Raw genomic sequence first — 24,775 nt, 5'->3', positions numbered from 1 at the left:
GCAGCTCTTCTCCCCCTGCCCCTTTTTGGCTGATTCTCTTTTACAGTGACAGGCATATTTTGGTCTTCTGTATCAGCTGCTTGTTTACTGTCACATTCAGTGAGTGTTTCAGGAGAGATGGTTTGTTTGCTTCTACCTCTCCTCGGTGGGTTTCCTTTTGCTATCTTCTGTCTTTTTGGTGGACTGTGCTCTAAAAGAGGTTGCTCACTTTCCAAGGGCATCTTAGGCATTTCATCAAGATTCTCTTTAGTCTGAGTTTCTTGCAAAGAACATTTTCCTTGGGTAGAACTAAAGCTGTCCACTGTTGGACTCTCTTTTGTAAGAGCAACGTTTTCCAAAAGAGGTGATATCTGGCATTCAGGAACAGCTCTTCTTCCCCTGCCCCTTTTTGGTCGATTCTCTTTTACAGTGACAAGCATATTTTGGTCTTCTGTATCAACTGTCTGTTTACTGTCACATTCTGTAGTTGTTTCCTGGGAAATGGCTCGCTTGATTCTTCCTCTCCTGGGTGCTACTGTCTGCCTTCTTGGTGGACTATGCTCCTCAGGAGTTTGCACACTTTCCAATGGCACCTTTTGCGCTTCATCAGGATTCTCTTCATTTTGAATTTCCTGCATGCCTGGCTGTGACGCAATGGAAGTACTCTTTTGTTCTTCATAAGCACCATCCTTATCTCCAAGCATATGTTTTTCCCCAAGTGATACAGAATTATCACACAGAAGATGAACTTTCATCCCTTTCCTTCTCCTAACATTATTTTCTTTAACATCTGTTGCAGTCTTTTCCAAAACCTGTGTTTTAGGTGTTGTGTGTCTTAGACTTTCCTTTTTAGCCTCATTAACATCTGTGTTTGTTGTAAACAATTCTGCTTGTATTGAAGCAGCCTTTCCTCTTCTATTTCTTTTAAGTATGACATTTTCAGCGCTTTCCACTCCTGAAGTTTCAAATTTTTGGTTTTTTATTTTGTCTTGTATTTCTGCATTTTCTTCTAATTCTAAACTTGCCTTAGTTTGTTGAGCTGCCTTTCCCCCCTCACTTTCAACTGCAGATGTGTTGCTTTCAGATTCTTGCTTTAGATTTATTTCAGTGATGTTCTGGTCAAAGTTTTCATTAGCCTGCACACAATTGACTGATTCTGCTCTCTGGGTGCTGCTTGTATGCCTCTGTGTATTTTTTGCATCATGTTCTTTTACGGATCTGGATTCATCAGCTTCCCCTCTTCTAGTTCTTCTAGCTGAAGGCAATGGTCCAATGATTTCTATATCTACTGCCCCAGAATTTGCAACTGTTTTTTTCACAAAATCAATTTTGTGTCCGTTTTCAGAGTCCATTCCCTTTAGCTGATGGCTTTCTGAAACACACTTTATTTCAACAGGTTCTATCACTGCTTCTGATTTTAATTCACTAAATGTGTTACATGCAACATGTCCCAACTTGTCTTTTAATTCTGAAATATTTTTACTGTTGTCCTTTGGTTTTGGCAAAGGAGATATTCGTTTAGGTGATGATTCCAGTTTTGCTTCTTTATTTTCACAGTCATTTCTCATGGACTCTTAAAAAAGAAAAGCACATTCAATGTTATTTCTCAGGATATGGTGATTGTGAAGAGTAGTAAACACACTTATTAGCCAAGAAGTCCCAGAGGAATACTACATTGCTTCATAAATTTGCTTTTATATTTTGCCACGTGATATTTATATCTTGTGCTATTAATCATTCTTAACTTTAACAATACACCACTATTTGCAGATTATGCCACTTTACAGTGCTTTCCCAAACCTTCATATTCCAGAATCTCATAAATAAAATTATTCAAGTTTTGTTGTAATTATGAAGAATGCTTCAAGATGAATAAAATGCAACCAAGTTAAGCACTTCTTAGCCACACATAGCCTTAGAAATACTAAGTTACATTTAGAATGGGCTCACGATTTCACCTAAACATTACTTAGTGATGGGTTCTTGTAGTCCTATGCTGGAATTCAAATCCAATGTGTGCCGTTAGATGAGCCCTGGCTTGTTTGTTCAAAAGAACCCTTTGCACAGAGCTCCCACACTTACAACCTAATGTGCATTATCTATACACTCAAGAATCAATGTGTAAAAATCATGCAAGTCAGCTTCATCCATTACCCTTTCAGATATTCTAAAAAAGGTGAAGGTAAAGGACCCCTGACAGTTAAGTCTAGTCGCAAACGACTCTGGGGTTGGGGCGCTCATTTTGCTTTACTGGCAGAGGGAGCTGACGTTTGTCCACAGACAGTTTTTCCGGGTAATGTAGCCAGCATGACTAAGTCGCTTCTGGCGAAACCAGAGCAGCGCACAGAAACGCCGTTTACCTTCCCGCCTGTTTATCTACTTGCACTTTGACGTGCTTCCGAACTGCTAGGTTGGCAGGAACTGGGATGGAGAAACGGGAGCTCACCCCGTCGCGGGAATTCGAACCGCCAACCTTTTGATCGGCAAGCCCAAGTCTTAGTGGTTTAGACCACAGCACCAGCTGTGTCCCATTCAGATATACTGCAAGCATCAAATTGGAACACCAGTAAAATAAGGATCCCATTTTCAATCAGTCGCTTTCCTATTGCCATTGTGTGCTTTAGGACATAAGGTGCACATAAAGCGGTACAATGACAACAGATTTCGATGCCCACACATTAAAAAAATTAATCTCTATAACTGGACCTAATTAATTCGTTCCGCAAGTCTCTTCGTCTTGCGGTTTTTTCGTCTTGCGATGCACGGTTTCCCATAGGAATGCATTGAAAATCAATTAATGCGTTCCTAGGGAAACCGCCTTCAGACCAGGTCCGGGGACAGTCTGTCCCCGGACCTCTTCTGAAGGCTGGGGGGGGGGGTACAAGGGCTTTTCTTCCCACCCCCAGCATTTTAAAAAACCCTGGGACAGCGGAGGACTTCTCCGCTGTCTGGGGCGATCTTAAAATGCTGGCGGGCGGCATTTTAAAATCGCCCCGGACAGCGGAGGACTTCTCCGCTGTCCGGGGCGATTTAAAAGCCCCTGGGAAGGCAGGCAGGGGGGACAAAGACTTTCGCCCCCTGCCCGCCTTCAGAAGGTGTTCCCGCCCCCCGCCCCGCAACAGCGTTCCGAAGTGGGGCGGCTGGGGCAGGTGTCCCCGCCCCCCCTCCCCGCTTCGGAACAGCGTTCCGAAGTGGGGCGGCTGGGGCAGGTGTCCCCGCCCCCCTCCCCGCTTTGGAACAGCGTTCCGAAGTGGGGCGGCTGGGGCAGGTGTCCCCGCCCCCCCTCCCCGCTTCGGAACAGCGTTCCGAAGTGGGGCGGCTGGGGCAGGTGTTCCCGCCCCCCCCCCCTTCGGAACAGCGTTTTAAAATGCTGGGGGTCGGGAGCGAAGCGCTGCCGACCCCCAGCATTTTAAAATCTTCCCGGGACACGGGGAGATTTTAAAATGCTGGGGCTCGGCAGCGCTTCGCTCCCGACCCCCAGCATTTTAAAACCTCCCCGGGACACGGGGAGATTTTAAAATGCTGGGGGTCGGCAGCAAACGCTTCGCTCCCAACCCCCAGCATTTTAAAATCTCCCCGGGACAGAGACTTCTCTGCTGTCCCTTGGAGATTTTAAAATGCTGGGGGTCGGCAGCGAACGCTTCGCTCCCGCCCGCCAGCATTTTAAGATCGCCCGGGGCAGGCGGGGGGAAGGCAGGCGGGGGGGAGCAAAGACTTTTGCCCCCCGCCGGCCTTCAGAAGAGGTCCTCTTCTGAAGGCCGGCTGTGGGCGAAAGTCTTTGCTCCCGACCGCCAGCATTTCCCTATGGGCTTTCGTCTTGCGATGCAAGCCCATAGGGAAATTCGTCTTGCGAAGCGCCTCCAAAACAGAAAACCCTTTCGTCTTGCGGGTTTTCCGTCTTGCGAGGCATTCGTCTTGCGGGGTACCACTGTAGTTTGTTTGCAATTGGGAGCAAGGGAAAACATAACTATTAAGAATTCATTCTCTTTGCTTGACTGCTCCCCAGAAGAACAGTCTTATATACAGTGCAATCCCAGACTACAACATCACACAAGATTTTCAAACATTAATGTTCATGGCAGTTTACAGCCACATGGTAGTTTATCACCCATTAGTCTGAACAAACTGTGATAGCTGTTGATGATGTATCAATTCCTCTTCCCGCTAATGATTTATTACATGCTACCTTTACAGATGGGGACACGGGTGGCGCTGTGGGTTAAACCACAGAGCCTAGGACTTGCCGATCAGAAGGTTGGTGGTTTGAATCCCCGTGACGGGGTGAGCTCCCATTGCTCGGTCCCTGCTCCTGCCAACCTAGCAGTTCAAAAGCACATCAAAGTGCAAGTAGATAAATAGGTACTGCTGTGGCGGGAAGGTAAATGGCGTTTCCATGCCAGAAGCGTCTTAGTCATGCTGGCTACATGACCCGGAAGCTGTACGCCGGTTCCCTCTGCCAATAAAGCGAGATGAGCGCTGCAACCCCAGAGTCGGTCACGACTGGACCTAATGGTCAGGGGCCCCTTTACCAAATGCAAGAGAAGGTACCCATGCTGAAAGATGGCAGCAGGAACACAAGAAGCCCTACCAATGTTGCTGGAGCACATGCCTTGGAAGCAGAGCATAAACCCTTTCAATAAGGACTCATTTTCTCCAGGGAAGCAGAAATGAACAGATACTAATGGTCAGGGGTCGCTTTACCTTTACCGATTAGTAGGCAAAGAAAGAAAGATGCCATGAAGACATTTTCAACTTTAAATTATACTAGTATTCTATAAATCTATATTGCATGGTTCAATAAACCCACATACATTCTTGCAATAGGGAAGCGAGCACCTATGCTTCCATGTAAAATCCTGATTTCCTTCCCAGTCTCCAAGAAGTAAGATTCTTTCACTCTGGCAAGCTGTGCTTCCGTAAAAAAACGCAGCAACTGTCAACAAAAATCAGGCAGGAACAGAGGAACTACACCTCTTTTCTTCTCTATATTGAAGTATAGAAAATTTAAAAATATAATGAAGAGGGAAGGTTCGGACCTGATCCCTGCATCAAGTCTTGATTGGGCCCAGTGCTAGCCAATGAAAGCTGCAAGACTGGCTTGGGATCCATCAGTTCTGGGCTATCTCAGCCCTACCCCTTGGAACACCCTATTTGTGGCTTTCTGCTGGGAGGGGGTTCTCTGACTGGCTCAGCATGAAGAGTAGGGCAGCGGGACACCTGTGCTCAATTCAAACCCCCAGTATTATATATTTTGAAACACTTGGGGAAAGGGCCTTATTAGGGCTCTGCATATATGCTGCTACACTACAAGCACTGAGTTCACTACAAGATCTCACTAGCTAGTTCGAATGATTTCTAACTAGAAATGGACCTTCAGTACCCAGCATACCCATTTCCCCCGTTGCTGAGAATAGCAAAACAGAATTAAGCAAATCTAATCTAAATTTAAAAACCCATCATTGTGGGGTGGGAGAGGGCGGAATTAAAAGACTAGTTCATAATTAAGACTAATATGAGTTTGAGAAATTACTAAATTCACATGCTTCCAGATTAAACAGGTAAATAGGGATTTTAGCAAAAGAGCAACTTTCATTCGGGGGCATTTAAAACCAGTATTAGTATGATGAAATGACTGCGTATTTTTGGACCATTATATGATGGTATCACTACTGTATTACACTTGGTTTAGATATTGACCTACCTTTAAAATAATATCACAGTGCCATCTGTTGGCAAAACTGAGAGTTGGTAAATTGGCATGGATAAAAATCTTACTATAGTCAAGAATGGGTAAGTTGCCAATGTTAAAAACCACTTAGTGCCTTATATTCATCACTTTCCTGTATGCATGTTCGCAATATAATTTTCTGGCAATTAGGGATTGATAAGACTGAGCAGCTTTTATTTCTTAAAGTTTTACTGTACACCTAATGCTGTACTACAGACAAACACACACTATAGGTTTTACATACAATTTAAAAAATGCTAGCTATTAAATCTGCCCAGATTTGCATATAAAAATAGTTAAATGCAAGCGGAAAGCTTATTTTGATCATGCGGTGACTGTTTCTGACTAACAGATGTGCTGTGTGAGGAAAAGCAACTAACTCCTAATCTGTTGTCACTTCCTCATGCCTGGGAGCAGAATGAACCAGAGCTAGAACTAGGGTAATCTGGATGTGCCCAAGGATACTCAATTGGGAGCTTTGATCTTAGCAAAGGCCCAAAAGGGCTTTGCAAGATTATTCTCTCAGACTGCTCCCCCTGCTCCTTGCAGGTTGTGCATTCCTACAGCTCTGAGCGTCTTGCTGGGTTCAATATCACCTAGGGTTAGTCCAGTCCTAACCTTACACTTTTAGAGGACTGGGAGCATATCAGAGTAGCATGCTGCAGTGAAACAAGAAGGCTATTGCCATCCTGCCCTGCTTGTGGGCTTCCCATAGTGATCCGGTTGGCTACTCCGGGAAACAGTATGTTGGCCCAGAAAGCCTTTGGGTTAGCTCCAGCAGGTCTTCTTAAAAAGTTAACAAAACAGCACCAATCTATTTTATCCTTCCATTCACAGTTCTGTGGATCAAAGCCATAAGAAAGTCTTATAGCAAGTGCCATCTTAGGATGTGAACTTCCTCATGTGATAGGATAAATATATCTTAAGATGGCACTAGCAGCCAATGGTTTTTTACGAAATATACTTGGAACTTTGTGACATACATGCACTTTCTCCATTACTACAGCTTTATCCTTGCAAAAACATAGATACGTTGAGATATATTGACTAGTTGAAGGGCACCAAGTAAGATTCATGGATGAGCAGAGATTTAAACATAGGTCTTTCTGGCCCGTCACTGACTTAAACAGAATGCTACTTTGTACAAACTAGGTTTGATTTTGTTAGAACAGCATGTGTTTGTTTCAGACAGTAAAACCAACCAAGTTCTTTATATGACCAATCCAACCATTTTCCATGGGATGCAAGTGAACTCCTTATAGGCTTGCAAAATATTTGGTACTGTACAAGAAAAAAAATCATTTCACCAAAACACTAACAATTTACCTGTAAAACTTTCATTTAAGTCATCATGTTTCTTCAAAGGATAGTTGATCATCACTTTAGGGACTTGTACAGCAGCATTCACAATACTGGTATGAGCTTTTCCAATCACAATTGGAGCAGGGGAATTTGCATATCCTGTAGTAAAGTGACCCTGGACTTTTCTTATTGGCGTTTTTAGCATGGAAACATTGTTCTGAAAACAAAATATACAATTAAACCTTTGAGTCTGATCACTGAGGCTCAGAGTGCATGTAAGTCCTGGTGCTCGCAGCTCAATTACCATTTACTTCAAAGTTGGATACAATTCTGAATGTCAAGTCCAGCATGCACAATAAATCCAAGCAAAAAAAAGCAGACAGAGCTTTCATCCATTTTTCCTTCTTGAAACATTTTGCTGCTTGGCAGCAGCAGAAACTACAAACATAGAGCTCACATCTGGCCAGTCACATCTTGCCTCCCCAACAACATACTAAAAATTCTCAGTGCATTGTTGCACTGTTGCTTAGGGTGGCTTTTGCCAATTCTAAGTCATTTCCATCCTTTTACTTAAGTAGTACTGAGAAAAGACTGCAAGAATAGCATGGGAAATCCAATTTTGCATATCTTATTTGATAAAGTCCATTTATGTATGTATTTAATATAGAGGTGTTTGATAATAAGAGAATAATAGTACAGAATGGTATTCAAACTGCTTAACATCCTGTAAGGCTACAAGAGTATTACACCCATATTACAGATTAGATGCTTGACAGAGTATGGCTGATCCAATGATTTCGTGGCTGAACTAAAGTTTGAACTGAACCTTCCTGGTTCATTACATGCTGTTAACTAACTACATTACATTAAGCAGCATGAATTCTAAAGGACTTAATTGTAATTGTAGTAGTTTGAATATAGAAAACTCTCTTTATTCCTAAAGTAATCAAATAGTAATTCATAGTTTGAATTATTATAATACAAGAGGAAAGCTGTGTGAAAGGCACTTGAAAACTTTTCACTTGTGGCTACATTTCCTCTCCACATATGTATCTTCTGGCTCTTTCTCTCATTGCAAAAAGCTAATATTACGTTGGAAATGCTTTAGAAGTGTCTACCCATTTACTTTCAGGATACTGGGTACTTGGTAATTGTTTGACAACAAACAGTAAGATGTAGTCCTGTTTCTCAAGCGGAGATCTGCTTTGCATGTGCGCAGACAATGTTGGCTAGAAGCCATTGTTCTTACAGATCATTCAGCCTGTTTTACTTAACCTACAAGCTTTTAAGTAGCAAACACAGCTCTTAAAACATTATTTCTTTTTGCTTGTGGCCCAGTGTGTGGGCAAGCCACTTTGGTTTGTGGACAAAACATGGTCTTGCTCCATCTACCAGACATTGGCTGCCTTTCTACTTGCTCTCATCATGCACCTAGAATTCATCTCCATTCATTTTACCATATCCTCTCTCAAAAGAAAATATGATGCATACTCATTAACATTAGCAACATCAACTTATCCATAATTTTCCCAAGCCTAGTTTTAACCTACTTTACAAACTGCTGTGCTTTATATTACTCATATATACTCCAATGTGGTAATTCAGGCTGGTTTCATTATCCAAAAGGCATGCACACCAAGAGAACACATCTCCAAACTCAGAGTAGGGGGAAAGAATCTGATCTGCACATTTGCTCTGGAATTCCATGCAATTATTGGGGGGGGGGGGCAAGGTGGAGGACATTTGAAGCTGCCTTATACAAAGCAGAACTATTGGTCCATCCATCCCAGTGATGTCTATTCTGACTTGGTGGAATAGATCTCAAGTTGTCTAGAAGTGCCAGGGACTGAAACTGGTACTTCATGGATACAGACCATCTATCAAAAAGCTAAAGGCCCTTCCCATCCCTGGTTTCAAAGAATTCCAGACTCTGGCATTTAATGACTGGAAAATGGAATGCTTCAATATATTTACTAAATGCAGGGTATTAGTTTTGATCACTGCTAGAGAATTACCTTTGATGGTTTTGTTGAGTTCTTCTTGGCTGACCTCTTCTTGGCTGATCTTTTAAGACCACATTTTGCAGCACTGCTTACTTGAGATTTTGGAACACCCTGTTTCACTATATCTGCCCAAGACTTTGCAACTGGAATGATAATTGTTCAAGATTGCTAGTTATTTCTATGCTTAAAACACATTTTTAATAAAACCAACATTTTCTAGATTTGTAGATTCATTTGTTCTAATGCATTTTTAAGCCAGGGTTGTCAGCCTGATGCCCATGAAGGCTTTCATTAGTACCTCTGGACATGTGCCAATTCCAAGCTTTATTTTTTTAATTAAAAAACCCACAACTGTCTAGCCCTCCCACAAATAGGGGACAAAATGTGCATGTATCTTCTAAGCCAGTGTTTCTCAAACTTGGTCCCATCATCCCTGACCACTGGTCTTGCTAGCTAGGGATTATGGGAGTTGTGTGCCAACAACAGCTGGGGGCCCAAGTTTGAGCAATTTCTGTGAAATGAAATTGAGTGTGGTGTGACCACCTTGTATATTTGTCCTGGTACTGAGTAATGTCCCGTTACAGCATTGGTGTTATCTCCACAATCAGGATTAGTAGGACCTAAATGACTTCCCATGGTTAGCATAAGATTTGAGGGTGGCTCTCTCTCTAATTCTGTGTTAGACCATACTCCTTATTGTAGCCATTTGGTGTTAGGCCACACATCTCTCATAGTAGCTATTTTGTGATGGGCACCCTCACTCTATCAAAATTCAAACTGTGCCCACTGATCCAAAAAGGCTGGTAAACCCTGCAGTCTTTTAGAATACTATATGCTGTATCTGATTGTTTTGTGGAACATCAAAAGACACTAACAAAGCAATAATGACAAACCTATCAAGTTGGCTTTGGAAGCCCCACTTTGCCTTTTAGAGTGAATTACACCCATTACTCCACTTCTCCTACACAAAGAACTTCTTGGAGTAGCATTTTTGCTCCTCTTTGTTGAACGAGCAGCTTTGCATTCTTGAACAGTAGGTTCAGATGTCTTTACTTCAGTGAACTCTTCTTCATCTCCGTTCATCTGACTGGAAAGAGCATCCTGTGCTTCTGAAGGTGGGCTGGTAACATGAGAAACTGAAAAGCGACCTCTTCTTTGGGGTGCATCAAAAGAAAAAGTGGCTGGGGGCGAAGCAACCGGAGACCTGCGTGCTGGAGGCGAGGCAACCGGTGACCTGCGTGCTGGAGGTGAGGCAACTGGAGACCTGCGTGCTGCGGGCGAGGCAACCGGAGACCGGCGTGCTGCGGGCGAGGCAATTGAAGACCGGCGTGCTGCGGGAGAGGCAACCGAAGATTTGCGTGCTGTGGGCGAGGCAACCAAAGACTTGCGTGCTGCGGGTGAGGCAACCGGAGACCTGCGTGCTGTGGGCGAGGCAACTGGAGACCTGCGTGCTGAGGGTGAGGCAGCATTCTTAGATGAACTATTCTCATGCTGAACCCCTTCAGGGAAACTCTGTAGAGAAAGAAGAGGGATTTTTTAAAAAGTTAATACAAAGAACTTCTAATGAGATATCAAATGTGGCATAGCACATAAGCAGAACTTAAACTGAGGAGACCTGAATTTGGGAATCTAGTGTACCACTTAGGTTTACAACCGTATCATACTGCAGTGGTTGAATAGATAAAATGTTCTCTATGTTGTCCTGAGATCCTTAGAGGAAGTACAGGATAGCAATTTGAAGTATAAATATCCACTTACAGATTTCAGTAGTTGCCCAGGAACTAAGTAGTTGTAACTGGTACTTCATTCAAGTGCATCTCCTTACTATAACATCTGCACAAGCTGGTTTGTTAAGACAAATTATTTTGGACATCTACATTGGCAACCGTGCCCCTATTATCTACAGAAAAGCATGTGAAGTTAGAGCTACATACTTTGACACACAAACTGTTAAGTGCTCCTTTTCAATTAACCTTTCTTTCTTGGGTAAATAGGGATAAGAAACCTTTTGGTGTCCTGCAGGTAGCAGGACCCCCCTTTGGCACCCATGAAATACCTCAGTAAGTATCTCATCAAAAATCCACAATACATAAGAAATAGCTTGCTCTTCTTGCTCAGTTTGTTTGCACTTAGCCAGCTACACCTATGAACATGTCCACATGTCACTGGATGCCAGGATTAAAGTATAAAGAGCTTCTTCCTGGGAGAGAATGCAGTAGTGGTTGGTGCATGTGCTCATGTCTTCACTAATGGGGTGGCATGTCTGCATCATTCTATAATTATGTCTCTTTTTCCATACTTTTAGACTTAGCAGCCATTTTATAATAAAAAGCTAACCCGCGGCAGCCATTTTGTGATTAGCAAGAACAGCACTTTCTCCAAATTTAAGATGGGCTCACTGGTTCAAAGTTTGGCGACTTCTGGCCTAACTCATATCAGCTCCAGTGAGTAGAGCCAATGGTTAATGATGATGAGAGCTATAATCCACCAAAATCTGGAAGGCCAGACACATGAAGAGGCCTAGGAAGAAACCACACAGACACACATCATGTCCTAGCCCAGAGAAAAGGAACCTTTTTGGATCCACAGGCCAGTCTAGCAGGCCAAATTTTACAAGTGTGCGGGGCCATCCTCCTGCTGAAATCACAAATGATGTCAAGGGATTTGGTGCTCTGAAACCCCAAATTTAAGACTTCAAAGCACTAGCAGGCAGCAAGGCACTGTTAAAAGCGACGTGTTTTTCCACATCATTTCAATAGTTGTTTCTTTGTAAATCCAGTTGCTGAAATGAAAGGAGGGACATGACACCTGAACCAAGTAGGAACATCTTCGCTTTGCATCAGCCACTGGGTTCCTGCTTTGTGCACTGCTTCAAAGGCTCCCAACAACCAGCTGATTGTTGGGTGCTTCGGAAGGGACTTAAGCTGGTTTGGCCAACTGCCTCCCTCACTTGTGGGCCAATGGGGAAGCCTGTCAAGCCAAGATTGGCCTGCAAGCCAGAGGTTCCTCAAACCTGTCCTAGCCCTTCTCCTTAAATGAGAGCTTTCCTCCTCCTTTTTTAAAGGGCACTGTCAAGCCAAAATTAAGAACTTTTATTCAGTGAGAATGCACTGCATTCATTCAAGTAGACATCTTTTCTGCTCATTTCTTTTAAATAAGATAAAACACTTATCTTTGAGAGGCCTTCCTCAAACGAAGCACAGGACAGCACACAACATGATAAAATGAAATACAATCACTACAACTACTAAATAGAAAAACCACAATACAGAACAGTAACATCAAACTACTTGCTCCAACCCACGATGGAGTCATGTTGTCCCTTGCTGCAATTTTATTTATTTTTACTCATAATCCAACTTTTAATAAAAATGCCAGTTCTCAAGAGTTATTGTACAGCAGGTGAAAACAAGGGAGTGGGGCTAGACCCCACTCATCCCATGGTGGAAACAAGTCTTCCCTTGCTAGCATTTGTCAGGGAACAAGACCTCTGAAGCAAATGGTCAAGCAACTGGAACTTGCTCAACCCACGCTGGAAATAATATTTCCCTGCATTCAAGATCATAAACCTGTCTCAAGGACACTTCATTTACCCTGACAACTTCTGAATTAAAAATTTTTAGGCAGGGATCCAATACCTACTTACTTGTAAGCCCCATTGGAAGGAATGGATAATATCCAATTATATTGTGGCATTAGAACAAATTTACTCTCAAGGGGGCCTTCTTCCCTGCACCCCAGCTCTCATGTGTCCACCAATCCTGCTTCAAAGTCTTTGGACCCTCTGGAGATTTGGTGCGGGGGGGGGGCATACAGAGCAACAGGGGAAGGAGTTTTCTTACACAATGTTGGATTTCACCCAATGGGACTTATATCTAAGTATGCATGTACAGGATTGTTAGAAACACACACACACACACACGAAGAATGAGAAGCAGAAGACTTGATCTGGGTGCTTTTGAGGCATTTCAGTACAGAAAATTATTTACCTTGATTCGAGATTGTCTAAATTTCAAAACCGCTCGAGGCGAGTTTCCAAATGGCAAGCTCAGTCGTGCTGGAGTTGCACCTCTTTTAAGTGGTGAGTTTGGAGGTAAGCATTTATCAAACAGTTCAGGACTCAAGTGCCCACCAAAGGACACCCTCTTTCTCTTTCCAAGAGGCTGAATTAATATGTCAGGTTCTTCGTCCTTCCGCTTTTTAGGTGATTTCTTAACTTCTACAAAAGAGCAAAACATACCAAATTCAATATACCAAGTTACAAAGCTAATCAGAAGGTTGATTCATTTTAGGTAATTTATCTAAAAGAAAGACAGAAGAAAGTTATTCTGAATTCCAACATAAATATTTAGCTCCAATCACAAAGGGAGTAAAAGGTAAAAGTAAAGGACCCCTGGACAGTTAAGTCCAGTTGGCTTCAACTATGGAGTACGTCGCTCACCTCCGCTTTCATGCCGAGGGGGCCAGCATTTGTCTGCAGACAACTTTTCCAGGTCATGTGGCCAGCATGGCTAAACCACTTCTGGTGCAATGGTACACCATGACGGAAGCCAGAGAGCATGTAAATGCCATTTACCTTCCCACTGCAGTGGTACCTATTTAACTACTCGCACTTGTATGCTTTTGAACTGCTAGGTTGGCAGGAGCTGAGATAGAGCAATGGGAGCTCACCCCGTAGCACTGCTGACCTCATGATCAGCAAGAGGTTTGGTGGTTTCAGAATGTAAAGGTAGGCTATTGTTGATTTTTGTTTACTATGTTAAATAAGCAGGATTACTTGATAGCAGGGATAGACTAATTAATGAAATCTATTGGATTTGTCCAAAAACACGTAAAAATATAAGTTTTCAAATTGCCTTGATATTGAGGTATTTTGTACGTTTACCTGCAATGACGATGCTTTAGGTTATATGAAATACTTTTAAAGTGTGAAAGCTGACATGGAACTTGCTAATAAACAATAATAATAAACAAATATTATTATTGGAACCAAATGGAGAATGAGGTATCCTATTCAAACTTGTAGTTGGCTAAAATAAGGAACATCACAGAAACTGATATAATGACCAAGAAGATAGTTAAGTGATGAAAAAGATTTTTTTCTTCTGTGAATTGGTTACTACATACTGAGTGTCAGTATAATTTGAATATTATTTATTGTTAATTCATTGTTTTCTGGAGTGATAACTAAAATTTCATCTTTTATGTATTTGCACCAATTCAAGAGCACTGGAGATTTTTTTCTGTGCATACAAAAACCTGTCACAAAAGATTGCAGGTCTTTTGGACCCCCCTGATTAACTTTTAGTCTAGGGCATGGATAGGCAAACTAAGGCCCAGGGGACAGATCCGGCCCAATTGCCTTCTCAATCCAGCCCGTGGATGGTCTGGGAATCAGCATGTTTTTACATGAGTAGAATGTGTGCTTTTATTTAAAATACATCTCTGGGTTATTTGTGGGGAATAGGAATTCGTTCACCCCCCCCCCCATATAGTCCGGTCGCCCACAAGGTCTGAAGGACAGTGGACCAGCCCCCTGCTGAAAAAATTTGCTGCCCCCTGGTCTAGGGGGTTATTTCTGCTCCAGGTTTGTTTTGTCCTGACAGAAGACTTAACATACTCATAGTTAAAATCTGCAATACTGATTTCATATTTGTAATGTTCTATAGGGTTATACTGAAACTCCTTCTACTGCGCTCCAGTAGAAGATCCCTAACAGAAACTTAGGCATTTGTTTCTGTTTCTGTTTTGCTTTCTCTTTTCTTAACACTGTCAGGTCACATATTCCGAATAGTTTTTGTTAAACTCTTGGTGATACCAACAGAAGCCTATTTTTAAAACCATAGTCACTTTGAAACTCACCTACAGGTGGTACCTAACACCAAGGAAACTAGCGCTAATACACCCAGGAACCTCACCAAAATGCTGGAGAGGGTGCACCTCCACAGGCACATACTTCCACATGTGGTGGGAGTGTCCCAAAATCCAACTGTTCTGGACAACAGCCATACAAGAAATTTGTAAAATAACTAAGCAAGTAATAGACACCACCCCAGAATTGGCCCTACTAAACATCTTCCAAGACAACAATGCCCATTTACACCACAAAGAACTCATAACCCACCTGCTCTCAGCAGCCAGAAACACCATAACCAGACACTGGAGAGACCTGTCAGGAGTAAGCATGGACCAATGGTACCAAATAGTATGGGAAACAGCCCTACTAGAAAAATTAACTAATAAACTGAAACTGACACGGGGACAAACAGAAGAAGATGCCTTCACCCCGGTATGGCTCCCCTTTATCACACACACAGCCCAACAGGACAATGACAATAATCCACCAACAGCATACAAATCAATATGGCTAACCTGATCCAAAACACCCACCCACCTCACTCACACACGAAAACCAAGATCACCACAGCCAATCACAAGCAAACAATCACACCCTAGGCCAACCCCAACCTCTCTCACCACCAAAGGAACACAAGTGAACAACAAAAGCACGCTGACACCAAACTCTACATACATTAAACATAATAGAAACACCGCCACCCAATCCCACCCTTATCCATCTTCCCTCTCTCCACCCCCCTTTCTTTTTCTCTCCTTTTTTTATTTTTATTTTTATTTTTATTTTCTTCTCCCCCTAATGCCTCAACAAATGAAACGGATTTGTAAAAATGTTACATGGGGAAAAAATATATATGAGGCACTACACTTCTGTAAAACAAGAAAATCCTTAATAAAATATTTTAAAAACTCTTAAAAAAAAAAAAAAGTTACAGCTGTTCATGCCATCCAGCCTAGAAGGCTCCCTCCCTTCTGGCGCCGACCGAAGGGCAAGAGGCATGCTGATGGTTGGGGTGACCAGTGATTTCCCTACAGATATTCATAGAATCATAGAACTGTAAATGATCATGAAGAATCATCTAGTGCAACTCCCCCTGAAATGCAGGAATATGCAGCTGTCCCATCCAGAGATTAAACCTGCAACCTTGGCATTATCAGCACCACACTCTAACCAATTCATCCATATTAAGCATTAAATATCTGTTCTTTTTAAACATATGTCGTCCCTCCCCCCATCTTTTTTAAAAAAGGGAAGCTGGCTTATGCCAAGTCTGAAACTTCACCCATTCAGTAGCAGGGATGAGAGGCAGAATTTGGTTCAGGTCATATTTAAAGGCCTACAGAGGCAAGCATGAAGAAAGGCAGGACGATCATGGGTTCATCTCCAGATGTTTCACAAGAAAATACACGCTGCCCCCTGGTATCGACCCTGCTGCAGTCCGCTCCTCCCTTTCCCCCGATGGCATGTTGACGATAGAGGCTCCTTTGCCCAAGCCGGCCATTCAGTCTGCTGAAATCCAGATCCCTGTCACCTTTGAGGCGCATGCCCAAATCACTCCGTCAGGAGCCAAGAAACCAGAAGAGGCTCCCAAGGTGTAATTGACGGGTGGGAGTTTACCACTCGGGTTTCGAAAACGGGCAAACCCTCCTGTATCCCTTTTTTTGTAAAGACAGAGACCTCTGCAACAGCGCCACAAATAAAGTTGTGTTTTTTTAAACCCCCCCCCCAAAAAAAACAAAAAAAACCAAAACCATAGTCACTTTGAAGTAAATCATCCCCCCCCCCCAGTATGCCCTTAAAGAGGTCTCTTGGACCTAAATACAAGACTGATAGTCAGAAAATGAGTGTATGATGACACTTCAGTATCAAAATAGTAAGGATACTTTCTGTTAAAGTAAGATTTTAAAAACAGAACTAGTAAGAGATAAAAATTGAGAAAAATCTGTTGGGGTTATTTTTAGTGCACTGTACTTCTCTTAATCGTAGTAACCAAATTCCTTTGGTATTCATACAAGTTTTATAAATAGAATAACCAACAGACTTTGAATAAAACTACATAAAGAGAGCAAAATTACAAGTTCAAGAAAAAGTCATGACAAATTTCTGAAACAATCTCAAAATGATAGTCTTAGGCTTGTACTGCAAGTATTTACCTGACTTTCTTTTTATAATAAATGCGCTTGTCACATTCAGTTCTGAAGCAGTCTCACCCTCTGCTGGCACTGGTACATTATTTTCATGACCTGGTATATAGTGTTTATTATCAAAACTCTGGTTGTGGGCCTTCATTGTTGGTTCTTTTATTTTATCATCCTCCTCCTCCTCCTGGAGCCAGTTTCCCTCTTTTTCAGGTGGCTGGTTAGGTGTGCACATGCAACCTGTTCCAGAAGTATCTACAGGAACTTCTAATGACTCCTCTGAATTGATATGCATCTGCTCTGTAGAAAAACGCCCATTTAAAAAGTCTTCATTTTGCTTAATGCTCCTCCGGGGGCTTTTACTGTTACGACAGCGAAATGAATAGGCAATGATTCCAGAGTTTCTATCTTTTTGTGTGTTGTTCATACCAATCTCATTTGTTGCTTTCAGAGTATGCATTGGTTCTATGGCCAGCACTTCATTCTTGCCTTTTATTTTAAAAAACTTACGTGGACTAGAATAAGTTTGAAAACTCTCCTTATTAGACTTTGGTATGGACAAAATGCTTACAAATGATCTGCAAGTATCTGTTAAGTTAGCTTTGATTTCCACACCAGCTGTCTTTGTTGGCTCTTCTTCTGACTTTTCAGGGCGCCCTGCTCTATCTGCAGGTTCCAATGATACTATGGAACATGATTCATGGAAATACTTTGCACTTTGTCTACTTGCTGTTAAATCTGTATCATTACTTGCATTTTTAATTCCTTCAGTTCCATCTAGTTCATTCTCTTCTGCTTTCTTGAAATTTAACTGATTGGTGCCTTCACTTTCTTGCTTCCGTTCTGCAGCATAACCTTGAAGACCCAAAGATGATCTTTTGGATCTGTTCCTTTCAAGAGATCTTGGATTTGATATCACACTGTTTATTTCTTGACTTTTAATATAACGAGAATGTTCAAATTCATTCCAAATTACACCTTCAGTCTTCTTAGTTTGACCAGTTTCAGATATCCTGCGTGGTATCTGAGATGCAGCTTCTTCCAAGGTATCATTACCATCTTTTCTGGCTAAGTGTTCTTCTTTTGACTGCAGAAATGTTTCATTGCTAACATCTTTCTCTGCTATTTTTGTATCAGGTTCGTGCTTCACTAATTCATAAAGTTCGCTAAAGGGAGACATTTCGTTTTTCCTTTCTGAACTGAAGGTTTTGTATGTAGATTGGGGTGTGCCATACTGTCCAGTAATAAATTCTTGAATTTTTGTCTTGTCACTTTCATTAGTATTCCGATTTTCCCAGTCAAGTTTCTTTTCTAAGAAGAGATTTTTAAAAGAATACATTTTTAAACAATGTGTTCTTTAAAAGTATTTCTATTTTTGGTATAATGCTTAAGTTAGATGAAACAGTGTTACCAAATTCTACAGTCAGTTAAGGTTCTGATCATAGGGCAAATATATTTTTGAGGAATTAAGTAAAATCAACAACACCTGCTTCTACATATAAAATAAGATTTAACATAAAAGTCCTCAACATACAGCTCAGACATTCACAAATGCACTCATATGAAGCTACTTTGCAACCGATACTGAGAATAGCATGCCCATAGTGAATGGATTCTTAAAACTTATCCGTGTATGCAATAGACTCTCTCTCTCTCTCTCTCTCTCTCTCTCTCTCTCTGTGTGTGTGTGTGTGTGTACACTGACAAACATCAGCATAATCTGTAATATAAAATTAAGATTTATCTACTTGTGAACTCTAATCATAATCCAGAGCAAACAAAAAAAGTGGCTGTCTGAATATCAGTTCCCGCTTCTTCTCTTTTGCCATGCCTGGATCAGCTGACAATACAACCTGCAGTGGAACTGGCAGGAAATAGAACTGGAAGGGGTTTTCTCAGCCCACAAGGTGTATTCTCTAAAATATTTTGCTTCCTGTTACTGGAGAGATGGGTGGAGACAACCCATATCAAGGATCACATTCATCCCTACAGGAGAAACTAATTCACCAAATCTTGCTTCATCTGTTCCCTCCTACAGCAGAATCCCAGTAAATGCTTTGATTTCAACTACTACGTATCTGTTTATGTAGCTTTACATTTTCTTACCATTCAAGGCCTAACAGTGGTAAATAAGCTAAAATAACTACCAACCAGAAATCTGAGGACTTTTAGATTCTGAATTCCGACAGTGCAACAACTCCTCCTGTTCTTCCTGCAGAATATGAAGAACCTGTAAATTTGTACACAATGTATCAGATCAATGAATGTTTTATTTGTTTTAGAAGTTCACAAAATTGTGCCTATGGAAAGTATTACCGTATTTTGCGCCCCATAAGACGCTCCGGCCCATAAGACACACCTAGTTTTTTGGGGGGGAAATAAAGAAAAAAAATTTTATTTCCCCCCCCCAGGTGCGGGGCTGGAAGAACCAGGTCGGGGAACAGTGGGAAGGCACGCTCTGCCTCCCCGTTGTCCCCCGAGCTTGTGGGGCTGGCGATGGGGAGAAGTGCACCAGTCCCGGGAGGGCAGGCAGCTCTGCGCCGCCATCCCGAGCGGGGCAGGACTTAGCGCCCCGCTCGGGATGGCGGCGCAGACCTGCCTGCAGTCCCGGGACGGGAGGCAGCTCTGTGCCGCCATCCCGAGCGGGGCGGGACTTGGCGCCCCGCTCCGGATGCCGGTGCAGACCTGCCTGCAGTCCCGGGACGGCAGGCAGCTGTGTGCCGCCATCCCGAGCGGGGCGGGACTTGGCGCCCCGCTCCGGATGCCGGTGCAGACCTGCCTGCAGTCCCGGGACGGCAGGCAGCTGTGTGCCGCCATCCCGAGCGGGGCGGGACTTGGCGCCCCGCTCCGGATGCCGGTGCAGACCTGCCTGCCGTCCCGGGACGGCAGGCAGCTGTGTGCCGCCATCCCGAGCGGGGCGGGACTTGGCGCCCCGCTCCGGATGCCGGTGCAGACCTGCCTGCAGTTCCGGGACGGCAGGCAGCTGTGTGCCGCCATCCCGAGCGGGGCAGGACTTGGCGCCCCGCTCCGGGTGCCGGTGCAGACCTGCCTGCAGTGTGCCGCTCGGGATGGCGGCGCAGAGCTGCGCTGGTCCCAGGACTGCAGGCAGCTCTGCACGGCCACCGGGAGCGGGGCGGAGCTTCTCCCCCGGCTCCCGGTGGCCGGGCAGAGCTGTGCTGGTCCCAGGACCGCAGGCAGCTCTGCCCGGCCACCGGGAGCGGGGCGGAACTTAGCGCCCCGCTCCGGATGGCAGCGCAGAGCTGCGCTGGTCCCAGGACCGCAGGCAGCTCTGCACAGCCACCGGGAGCGGGGCGGAGCTTCGCCCCCGGCTCCCGGGCAGAGCTGAGCCGGTCTCCCGAGGGTTGCGCAGAGCTTCCTGAAGCCTGGAGAGCGAGAGGGGTCGGTGCGCACCGACCCCCCTCGCTCTCCAGGCTTCAGCGAAAGCCTGCATTCGCCCCATAAGACGCAGGCACATTTCCCCTTCATTTTTGGAGGGGAAAAAGTGCGTCTTATGGGGCGAAAAATACGGTAATTGGTTTATTTTTGAAGTAAATATTTATATGGTATCGAATAATTTAACTGAGTAGATTTCACTAGAACCCACCACCTCTAGCCTAGTTCCATTTATTCTTAAGAAAAAGCTTCAGCTGTTTATTTATCTTCACCCCCTAAACTAGGAGTAACAGCTATCTTGAAAATAATCTATCATCTTTGAATACAGTTGTTCTTGCATAATCATTAAAAAAATATGATATGAAAATGTGCTGTTAAAAGAATGCTTCCAAAACATCTATTAAAAGCATACATTCTCAGTAATATATTACTTTGGAGAGAAGAGTGCTGACATTAAAACGTTTCTGTGAATACAGTTGCCATCCACACATAAAAAAGGGAGACCCTACATCTGCAGGTAAAAAACCCACTTAAGGAGATTGGGAATATGGAAACCTATAGCTACATATTTCATTCAGTCCAGCAAAATGCAAAGGTGCATTTCCTTGTATTCATGGAGTTACCTGTAATGTTTCATTCTCTTGAGACCTGGAACTCCTCTTCCGTGGAAGTAATGAAGGTGGATATTCAAACCTGTTTAAAGGTATTAGGTAGGCTTAATATTGATTTGTTTATCCCACTGATGAGCTAAATACCCTGGCTGCATACCAGTTGTTGAAAACTCTTTGGGCTGGATAATGCAAAGAAAGCACCAGCCTTAACAGTCATAGAGCCAAACAAGAAGTGTAAGTAGCAACAAATTGAGTAGTCAGGGAGGTGAATAAAGGAGATGAGTTCTGGGATCAGGCTTGGCTATGAGACAGAGTCAGTTTTGGCTGCCTGAGACCTGACCTTTACAGAGAGCAGGACAAGGGGACTGTGACATTGCTCTTGCTTCTTGACTCTTGTGCAGCTTTCAATACCATTTCCCGTAGTATCCTCCTGAAATGACTCAGTGGAATGGACACTGGTATCACTGTGTTACTGGGCTTCCATTACTGCAGTCCTGAGAACAGCACCAGAAGAGTGCTTTATGAATCTCTGACAGTTATGTTATGGAGTACCCCTGGGTACAATTGTATCCCCCAGTGCTATTTAAAATCTATACAAAGCCACCAGAAGCCACATGGAGCCTGGACCTGTGCCCGGACACAGTGGTGGGACAGATGAGGGAAAGTAAGCTGAGGTTGAATCCTGCCAAGGTGGAGGCACTATAGGTGTCTGGATCCCATGTGCAATAAACTGATCAATTACGTGCCATGGATGGGGTCACACTTCAGCTGAATTAGCTGGTATGCAATTTGGGGGTGCTTTTGGATCCAGCTTTGTCAATGGAAGCCCAGGTAACCTCAGTAGTTCATGGATTAATGATTTCAAAGCTGGATTACTGCAATGCACTGTAAGTAAGTTTCACTTTTACTGACCCAGAAACTGCAGTTAATGCAGAATGCTGCAATACAGTTGCTGAAATGATTGGGATCCTATCAACATATAACACCTCTGCTCAGATATCTACACTGGCTGCCAGTTTGTTACCAGGCTAAGTTCATGGTGTCACTATTAGTATACAAACCCATAACAGTTTTGGACCACTTTACCTGTGGCATCACTTTACCCCATATACTCCCCATCAACCACTTCTATCGGCAGAACTGACACAGCACAACGTACATAACACTCATTCCGCAGTTACAAAACCACAATTTTTTGGTGTTGCAGCACCTATACTTTGTAACTCTCTACCTACTAATATCAGATAGGAGTATTGACTGTAATATTTTCAATGCCTGCTTAAAACATGTTTAGGCTAGCCTACGCAGACAAGTTGAATGATGCAATGCATTTTAATCTCCCTTTGTTTACTGATTTTAATTATCTTTTTAATGCTTTTAAATACCTGTTTTTAACTGTCTTGTACTGATAATTTTAACGTATTCTTTTTTATAACTGCTTAGAGGCTTTACTACAATCAAGCAGTATATAAAAGTTGTGAAATACAGGTGGTGACCATTTTGCATGCGTCCAATTGATGTGTGGCCTTCCATGCATGCCATTTTCTGACCCAGAAGGGGATGGAATGGGCTTACACACAATATGACTCAAAATGCAACCCCTGCACAAAGGAGTTGCCTGAACATAAAATAAACTCATTAAAAATTCCAGTGACTTGACCCAACCTAGGCAACGTGACAAGAGTAATTTTATTTAAGTAGATCCATAGCTGTGTATAGCATTGTTACCTACCTGAAAGAACGATCAATAATAGTGAATACATCTCCATGCTTTAAGTACGTAGGCTGCTGAAAAATATTTCCATTGAGTTCTGTTGGGTTTGCAGGACTTAAGTTAAACAAAGTTGCCTAAAAATAGATTTAAAAATATTCAGCTCAGTCAATTAAGAAAGGTCCAAGAGACACACAACAAATCAATACAAAAAAATAAAAATAAGAATGCATACCTCCTTATTTTCATTGACTTCGATTTTACAATGTTCTTTGGAAACCTGAGGCAGCTGAATTCTGATGTCACACTCTCTTTTCCTTTAAATATAATCATGCAGTTTTCAGATTAACATTTGTATATTACACAGAGATAAAGGGGTTTTTAATATAAAAAATGCCATAATGCTACTATTCAAATATTAGAAAAATTATAAAGACAAACTATGTAGTATTATGAAAACTGAACTTGTTTTAACTGGAAAAAAACACTAATGTTTACTGTTGGCATGCCATAAACCAGAGATGGCTAATCAATTCAGGGTCTAGAGCCACACTGGTCCAGGGTGAACCATGATATCTGCATGCCAAAGCAAGCATGCCCAAAGTGTAAATGTGTCCATGGCTAGAATTGCAGTTCGCAAGCTGCCTTCAAAAAGCTTTTATATTCTATCAATACTATTTAAAAGCCTTTTTTGATAATCTATTATTATTTATTAAATTCTGTAAAATATAAATATATACATAGGAAAGAATACATTTTATGGATCAGAACAGGGGACCTGTAGAACTGGTCGATGAAGAAATAGTATTTTTTTAATGGACAAATTGGAAGGTTGCAAAGGGAGGACACAAAAAACTTCCTGGGGAACTATATATGGCTCACAGGCTATAGGTTGGCTACCTCTGCCATAAACTTTCCCCTGCCTTCATTAAATATGCACTTGGCCACTGGTACCTATTCACGTAGATACTTGGAGAAAAGATACTCTAAACCAGAGCAACACCTGCATCCAATAAAACCCTCCAAAGATATGAAATGATAAACACAGATGTTGCCGATATCACTTGCTTATGTAAAACAGAAAGGTTGAATAACTATTGGAGTTAGTAAAGTTCAACCTTTCAGAGCAGGTTGTACAATTCAAAAATTTCTCTAAAGTTGAAAAAGAGCTCTCTCTATTGACTTTTATGTATGGTGAACTTGAAGCAGACAATCCCGAGACATTAATTCGAGAACAGCAAAGATGCTTATATCTCCAATAGCAAGTGAATGTTGCTCCTTTCATTTGACCCACTGAAAGCATGCTATTAACAATTTTTGCCCACAAAAATATTATAGCTTCACTTGAGAGTTTCAAAACTGTGAAGAAAAATTAAATTTAAACCCAAAAGTAAAGACAAATTCCTATCTACTAGCTCTCAAAAAGGTCAAATTTACACCAGTGTGCAAACCTAAAATGTGCACATTGATGCAGTGCTTAGGCATATTGACAATTTAATTGACATCTTAAGTTTTGCTGTTTTAAAGTGCAAGCAGGTACGCGCAAATCCCCAAAAGGGGCACAAAAAGGAGCAAATACGGCCCTAAAAGAGTGAAAACAGCAAAAATGGAGTCTAGCCTTTGCAAGTGCAGTCCCAGGAGCCTTTTACGCCTATGGAGAGTTGAGAGTTTAAGAAAGTAGATTTGGAGAGTGATTGTGGAGCTGGGTGGATTTCTGGCTTTTTTTCAAGCGTTTCTAGAAGTTTAACAGGTGGTTGCAGGCTTTTTCAATGGTGCCCCAATATATGTAATTTCACTTAAATATGTGGTGCCTTGGAACGTAACCTCCATGTAAATGGGAGTTTCCTGTAGCAAAGATTTTACTGTTTCCCTTTGTGAAAAGAACAGTTCAGACAATTAAATTCCAACATTCAAAATACCTTCCAATAAATAAGTCTTACCTTCCAAACAAACAAGAGTTTTTAGTCAGCGGAAAATGAGTTCCATCACTCCCATTCTTTTTAATGACAACAATTTTCCCAAAAAGTGGCATTTTCTCATCTGTAATTCCTAC

At 42.5% G+C, this 24,775-nt stretch overlaps 1 protein-coding gene across 1 annotated transcript; it reads right to left on the bottom strand.

Moving 5' to 3' along the window:
- Positions 1 to 204: 204 nt before the first annotated feature.
- On the bottom strand, positions 205 to 24,775 carry LOC308578171 (proliferation marker protein Ki-67-like; the record flags this gene model as incomplete). The annotated part of the gene is made up of 12 exons (XM_081178428.1): positions 24,663 to 24,775; positions 22,958 to 23,039; positions 22,744 to 22,859; positions 21,024 to 21,093; positions 19,159 to 19,237; positions 17,023 to 18,318; positions 13,002 to 13,231; positions 9,906 to 10,524; positions 9,025 to 9,155; positions 7,034 to 7,226; positions 452 to 1,552; positions 205 to 221 (listed from the first exon to the last, which is right to left on the bottom strand). The coding sequence occupies exons 1-12, from the start codon at positions 24,752 to 24,754 to the stop codon at positions 205 to 207; spliced, it is 4,026 nt and encodes a 1,341-aa protein (XP_081034554.1). The 5' UTR covers positions 24,755 to 24,775.

Source organism: Podarcis bocagei (assembly GCF_964188305.1).
Source record: "Podarcis bocagei genome assembly, chromosome: W".
NCBI lineage: Eukaryota > Metazoa > Chordata > Lepidosauria > Squamata > Lacertidae > Podarcis > Podarcis bocagei.
This window is presented reverse-complemented; position numbering and strand designations above follow the sequence as displayed.